General features: G+C 40.3%; 1 protein-coding gene across 1 annotated transcript in view; it reads right to left on the reverse strand.

The window, feature by feature from the left end:
• The window catches only part of plch2a (phospholipase C, eta 2a), a 67,449-nt gene extending 62,653 nt beyond the window's left edge, over window positions 1-4,796 (reverse strand). Inside the window, 1 exon segment of the mRNA XM_082518480.1 lies at window positions 4,015-4,796. Within this exon segment, the coding sequence (XP_082374606.1) occupies window positions 4,015-4,258 (244 nt within the window). The 5' untranslated portion in view covers window positions 4,259-4,796.
• Window positions 4,797-8,047: the final 3,251 nt, after the last annotated feature.

Genomic DNA, 8,047 nt, shown 5'->3' on the forward strand with positions numbered 1-8,047 from the left:
GTCTAAGTGTCAAGTGTAAAACATTTTCAATTGTTCAAAAAAAACAAAAAAAAAAAACCCAAAAAACCCCCACCTGACTCGAGCCATATCAAGCTAGCAAATTGCTCCCGTAACATAATCAAGCTGTGAGATTTTTACTGTACTCCACATGGCAGAGCTACATAAAACCCTTACAGTAGTACTTACAGTAACACTAGCACAGTTGTGTGCTATGTGTGCTGTGTGTAAGCCCGCTGGTATGCTGCAGCAGTATGCTGTGATGTGTTTTTTCTTTCCCCCTATGACATATTGCAACATATTGAGCAGACGTCACAGATTTGGGATGAATGCATGAATTAAAGAAATGTTACAGCAAATCAAAGCATGTGCATATAGTGTTTCAGGACAACGTTAACTACTCAAAGAAAGTGTACACATTTTGCATGTTGTTGAAATTTTAAAATAATGTTTTATGGCTCTGAGTTGGCCTGAATGTGTGCACTGTGCTTTCATGAGCTTGAGGCATCACAGCAGGATAAAATCATATAAGGTAGGTCATATTTTAGTCCATTCTTATAATGCCCATCTTAGACTTCTGTAGAGAACCTTTGGAGAGCTTAGGACATAACATGCATTACATGTTAATTGTCGTGTGGCCGTGTCATGAAGTTTCATATGCAATGGCAGCTGGTAGAGAAATATAAAATCCAGGTGCTGAACCTGCCAATCACAGCAGTTGTGGGCTGCATCGACCAAGCATAAATTGGGTATAAGTGACTAAAGGCAGCCAAACTCCAGTACAAATTTCTTAGTGCCTAGTAGTTGTAACAGAGCTGGGGATCTTCACTCTTCTAGCCAAACAGAGGGCAGTTATCCATGAAATGATCTGTTGTCACAGCATCCAGACTCTCACGGCAGACTGTCACACTGCTGAAAACAATGCCTTGAAACCCATCGAAAGCCTCATCTTCAACCCTTTGTCAAGTCTGAAATAAATCCACTCTAGCAGTCATCGCTGCATACATCGAGAGTTCTACAGTCAGCTCTTCACTGATTTTAGAGGGAAACTGTCAGGATGTCTATAAGGTGAAGAGCAAGCAGACTGTCCATTTTGTGAGCATGTTTCATTTCAACACATCTAATCAAACTGTTTTCAAAGAGACCCATTTCAAGATGGAACACACTCAGCTTTATGGTTGGCTTAAACACAATTAAATCACATATGAGGGCGCAGCAAAGGAAAGCATGCTCTGCTCACCCTCCCCTGCAGGTCAGCTAAAAGAACAATATGTTTGCTGACATCCTGTAGCTGGCCAATGTTGGAAAATCCCTTGGGAAGTTTAGTATTTGAAATTTCTTCCTGGTGTAGTTAGCTAAAGAGTGCTCACAGACAAGTAGCATAGCTTGGAAAGTTACAGGTTTCCAAATTAAATGTTACTTTTCAACACTGTAGCCTGTGGCTACAGCCTGCTAGTAAAATCATGAATCAACCAGTTTGAATCATGCATTTAAATAATGTACAAATGTAGCATGACACCAATAAATCCTCAAATCATGTAAGAAAATAATAACAGAGACCTCACAGGACAGAGATGAAGGAATACATCTGTCTGTTGGTAACACAGCCTGTGGGAGGCTGACTGAGCCCGGGTAACACAAGCTGCTGTAATCAACACAGCATCAGTCTGTTGGCTTAGTTTGAACAGTTCACAATTGGAGTCTAAGCTCCAGTAAGTCCACAGATCAGATGACAGGGAAACTGTGCCTACATGAAGGTACACAGCTGTTCTTGTTGGTTGTTTTTATGCATTAAAACTCAAAATACCACAAAGAGCTCAGTGCTTTCACACCAGTAGAAATCGAGGTTTTCTTCGTGCAGTTGAAAAACTCAACCCCACTCGTCTATCATTCTGTATGCAGATGGACAATGGTCCATTAGAATTTGAGAAAATGATCCTGCCACTGATCCTGGCACGTTATCAATCCCATTATCAGCTGATCAAAAACACCATCATTATTAAAAATGCCCTTTATGCTCCGCTCTGTTGTTTTCTCACTCCAACCAGGTGGTGTTACTGATCTGCCCTCAACTACAGCTCAACATGTAACTGCTCTAACAGTAACGACATGTTTACAGAGCTGCCTGATCCTGCTCAGAACCACGACAATCGCATCCTAAACATGAACAACAGCTTTTAGACACAAAACTAGAGCATGAGTCACACAGAAAAGCTGTACAGTCGACACCACTGGGTGTCTGGGCTTGTTGCCATGGTTACAACCTCACACTTAAAGTGCTGGAATTTCAAATGGATAAAAAAAAAAAAAAAAGAAAAAAAAAAGAAACAGGCTCAGACTCTGAATGTATGATTAATGACACTACAGAAGTCCTAAGAAGAGAACTTTTCTTTATCCAGCTATAATGGTGAAAAGAAAAAGAGCATCACTGAGATGCAGCACAATAATCGTTTTACCTGATTACCTTAAAAAAAAAACAAAAAAAAAAAAACAGCAATCTCAGCTGAAGATTATTAAAACGTTAAATGCACAAATGTTACCATTATGAAGAATAAATAGAAAAAGCAAACACAGCAGCTTTTTTTCCTTCCTTCCTTGGTCCACATTTTATATTGTTTTACGTTATGGTGACACCCGGTGAGATCGTGTAGATCAGCCATTATTTTTGGTTTAATTTTATTATCTTTATTAAGTTTTTATCTTTATGTAATGTTCACATATATTGTTAATTAAACATACAATTGTTAAAAACTGCATCTTTTTGCAGGCATTTTACTTTAATTATATTTTAGCTTATGAGAAGCAAAAACAAATGGCTGTCCAGTCGGGAGTTTGACCAACATGGACTTAATCTGGAGAGGGGACCTGCTTGTCCCTGCTGTCCTGCAGCCTGAACAGTGGGATACAGAAGAAACTCGGGTGGCATTCCAATATGTGCATCAGTAAAACCACACAACAGCCATGGAGGTGCTGTTAATCTCTGTCTCTCTTCCACAGCGTGTTTGCTGTCCTGCCATCCTTGCCTCATCCCCAACCAGTCGCAGCAGATGGCCCCGCCCCTCCCTGAGCCTGGTTCTGCCGGAGGTTTCTTCCTGTTAAAAGGGAGTTTTTCCTTCCAATTGTCACCAAGTGGTTGCTCATAGGGGGTCATATGCTTGTTGGGGGTTTTGTCTTTATCTTATAATATAAAGCAGCTTGAGGCCACTGTTGTTGCAGTTTGCTGCTATATAAATAAAACTGAACTGAACAGGCATTAGTGGTCCTTGTGAGTTAAATCAGTAACCAGACAACAGGTGGCAATGGAAGTAAAGTTGAGGCCTGGATCTCAGTGACGTGGCAGGATGACCTGAATGTGGCCACTGACCTGCTGCAACAGTCACAATGTGGGCCGAGGAGATGGACTTGGCTATTCTCCTCAGTCAGGTCACTGGGTTAAGCCCAGAGCGAACCATCTGTAGATGGGCCAACTGAGGCAACAGACATAATGAAGACTGACAAAGTCACTGTGTCAGTGAATTAGAGACTACAGTAAACCTATAATTAGCAAAGGGATCTCGTTTGAACAGCACCTACATGTTAAATATTGGGAACCAGTTTTCTTATAAAGAATGTTGCTGCAGCATCATCTGTTGTTAGAGTTGGGGTTATTTCCACTCTACAGTTTAAACTTCCTGTTGGTACAAAGTTTAAGATGCATTTTATAGCAGTTAATAAACAGCACATTACTGGTCACTGGTTATGAGAATATGAAGGACGACTGTAGGAGAGAGTGGTTAATTTAGCTTTTGAATTGCCAAACCCACTAACCAAATCCTACAGTTCTGTGATTGGTCTTGTTTGCTTCCACAACATATTCTGTAGATGAAGCTCTTCTTCAGCCTGGTCATTGGTCCACACCAAAGTTTGACTCTGAACTTTCCCACAATAAAAGAATCAGCCTGGGTTCATTAAAACAGACCCAACCCACTCAGCTGTGGAAACACTACCTCTGTGCAACATACATGTGATTAAGCTTACCCATGTAGCCCAGTCTCCACTTGGAAAAGGCCACAATGCTGCTGCCTATCCAGAAGAATTCCTCCACCACATGTGTCAGAAAGACCTGCTGCTGGCTGTTATTGGGAACAACATCTTTGTTTTTGTCCTCTTCTGTGATAAAAGCCCCTTTAGCCAAAAGTCCAGGCTTGTCCCCAGTCGCTGCAGCAGCGGTGGTACACACGAGGGCTGAAGACAGCGGGCTGACGCTGAAGATGCTGTTCATCTCGGATTTGCTCACTTATAACAGAGATTGGTTTTGATGCTGCCTCGAAGTTGCAGAAATGTTCCCACAGACAGTTAATCTGAATCAATGTGGATAATCTTTGGGTCAATTAAGTTTGCAAAAAAAAGAAGTCACAACTTCTTTAAAGTGAACGTTCTTTACGGGTAAACCATCCAACTCCACTAACCACAAGAACAAAAGGATTATTATCAGTAATATCAGGGGCTGCTTTCATGTTTAGCTTCAAAACAGATGCAAAGAAAAAAGCACACGTAAAAAAAAAAAAAAAAAAAAAATCACTCTCTGAACACTTAAAACAGTTTATCAATAATCTTCAAATGTTATTGCATCAGCAAACCTGCTCATCTCAAAACCATCTCAATATTGTTCCATTTCAGAGCAAAAAGATGCAGCTTTGGTGCCGTGTCGTTGTTTCCTTAGTCCCCAGGATACACTCAGCCAAAACGGCTGGCTTCTCATGAAAGACAGAGAGAATGCAGCAATGGACAGCAGAACAGACATGAAAGCACAACTCACAAAGGTAACTGTGCAACATGTGTTGGGCAGGCAGAAATCCTAAATCCCTAGCAAGCTGTAATCCCAGTCCAGGAGATTTGCTAAATGTGTGAACTGAAATGCAACAACCAACAGGAAGAGAGTGAGAAAAGTCAGCAAGGCTTAACAAGGTCATAATAAAAATGTTCCAAAACCAATTAAAAAGTCTGTTTAATATGAGTCGTGTCAATGGACATTTCTTCTGAAAGAGAGGTGTCAGGTACCCCCACCCATCTGCAGATATCGCATAGTCCCAGCTAAATCAAAGCACCTAGCTGCCGTCTTACTGGGGCTCAGATATCGGTACATATGAGGAGTTTACCATTATCTTGCACCAGATTAATAAATTCATCATAAAACAGGTCAAATTCCAGGCTCGTGACTGTGTGATGCAGCAGTGTGAGCATACTGAGTCAAAATAATGTCAGAGGCTTGGATTGAAATCCCTGAGCTTGACAAACAGATACCAGATACTGAAGACAGAACAGCTTAATGTAGAAAAATGACAAAACCATATGAAACTACAACCAAGATTACATTGATAATATTTGGAATTTTTATTTCTATGTTCAGATTGCATAAAAACTAAACGTATGATGCAGTTTGACTTTTCCTCTTTTTCTGGTACCACAGGTAATGTAGGCAGCACATGTACCACAGCTGCAACTCTTATGGAGGTGATGGTGGCAGCACACGCCTTATACCACATGAAAAAATAAGGATGCCCACAAGCACAGGAAATGCTACACATGGTGATGCCATAACAGCTCTGCTCTCTAAAAGGCACCAGGTATCAGGTAACATGCAGATATCACGTGTTCCCATTCACCATTCAAGAGAACTGGACCCAGTTGATTTACATGCGAAATGACTGTACAAATGTGTTTGTGTATTTTAGGAATTTAAAGGCAGAATGAGCTGAGGCCACAGCAGATGGCCCCGCCTCCCTGAGCCTGATTCTGCCAGAGGTTTCTTCCTGTTAAAAGGGAGTTTTTCCTTCCCACTGTCGCCAAAGTGCTTGCTCATAGGGGGTCATATGATTGTTGGGTTTTCTCTGTATGTATTATTGTAGGGTCTACCTTACAATATAAAGCGCCTTGAGGCGACTGTTGTTGTGATTTGGTGCTGTGTAAATAAAATTGAGTTGAATTGAATTGAAAATTTCCAGCATGAAATCCTATGTTCTATTTAGCTAAACAAACAGGTGGCCACTCCATCTCTGATAAACCCCACTGTTTGGTCTCAGACTGTTGAGACATGGGATTGTCACTGTTTGCACAGTCTTAGCTCAATATCTCTCTGCACTGAGCCCACGTTGATAACAAGCCTCGTCATTATGACACAAGATATGCACTGACCAGCCACTTTATTAGGTACAACTTGGTACCAGGATGGACCCCCCTATTGCCTTCAGAACTTTCAGAACTCTAAATTTTTTGCAGCATAGTTTTACCAAGGTGCAGGAAACATCTAAGATTTGTCATCATGTCATTGCTTCAAATTTGTCAGCTGCACATCAACCATGCAAATCTCTTATTCTCATCCCAAATGTCCTCTAGTAGATTGAGACTTGCTGGAAGCCATTTGAGTACAAGAAACTAGTACAACAGATGTCAAACTCATTTTACACGGTGTCCTACATATGGACCAGGAAAATTCCCCTGTAAGTGTAAAGATGTAAACTGCATATTTAATCCGTGCGATATCTTCAGCTCAATACATGTCTCAGTTTTTCTACACGATAAAGAAAAGCTGCTGGAATAAATGACAGAAATCTGTCAGCGCTTTTAGTCTGTACTGGGGGTTTAATCTTGTCCCATCTTTCCAATATGCCAGTATATTTGTCCATGTTTGAAATTGGTCTGATGTTTTCAACATCGCCTCTTTCAAGTGAACAAGTTCAAAACCAGATTGGAAAACTCTGGGTCGACTTGAAGTTAGAAAACACTCTTTGGCAACAGCCTAGCCTGATCGCTGACCTAGTTAGCTGACCTAACGAACAAATACAGGCGGAGCTTCTACAACCAACCCTTCTTTGAACACCGTTAACTTCATTCCATACACATATTAATATTATTATTACTACTACATGGCAAAATGTTACCCAAGAACTCAAAACCTGCCCTGATGTCTTATTATTATTAACATATAATACAATCCTGCCAAGTGAGTAATTTACTAATAACAACAGACATAAAAATTTACATAATTAGTGATGGAGTGTGGTATGTAGTCTGAGCAGATTAAGAAAACTGGAGTACAAATAACGGTCGATCACTCACCATGACCTCGGCGTTTGGCCTTGACGATTCTGCCAGGCAGACATTTTGAAACACTGTTTTCAGACAGCAAATTGGGTTTATAATATACTCGTTTGCGCACGTTGGCCCGAGTGGCATAAACATGAAACTTAGGGAACTCATCCCTGAGATACCAAAGACATGCCGAATGGTGGAAGGACGCAATTTGTGGCATAACAGCTTTTGGATATTATTAAATAAGACTAAAAAGAGACCGTCCACTTCCGGGCTTGCCGGTCTTTTTCACTTTCAATATTATGAAAGCCTTAAAAACAGAAAGAAGATGCGACGAAAGCGGCTTAATAATTTGTCGTATTCATATCCACAGATGGTCAAATCGCAGAACAACATTATGCCGGATGTCATTTTGCAGCCGGGTCCTGCACGTGTATGCGCATGTCGCATTGAGGCACACTTTAGAATATCGGAAATATAAACTCTATAACACAACATTTGTGTACAATGTGAATATTAAATGTTAAAGCATGTGTTTAGAGTATTTCCTATTTAAAAAAAATACAAAATACACACTCTTGTCCCAGTTTTACAAACGTTTATTAGTCTAATCCTTTCATTTTACTAAAGGGATGTTTGATTTCATATATCACACCTTGACACACTGACATCACTTTAATGGAATTATTAGTGTAAAGGATGGTATTCCTCTTTGGAATTCTGAGTTGTGGATATATTTTCTAATCTGTCAGATGCAGAAAGTCTCTGATGAATAGTGAAAAGTACATTTCCAGCTTTCAGTTTAGTTTTCTAAAGTGTTTCTCTCTAAAAACACCACTTTGTGCTGGTATTAGACCTTAAAAAATAAGTCAACTAGATGTAATGTTGATGTTTTATAGGTAGTCCAGAGAAAAGTAGGACAAAACCCAGGTGACTAATTTTACCAGGTGAAACGTCTCCTTCGACTGTGTTGTTTAAT

This window comes from Aulonocara stuartgranti (assembly GCF_965226115.1).
Source record: "Aulonocara stuartgranti genome assembly, chromosome: 20".
Classification (NCBI taxonomy): Eukaryota; Metazoa; Chordata; class Actinopteri; order Cichliformes; family Cichlidae; genus Aulonocara; species Aulonocara stuartgranti.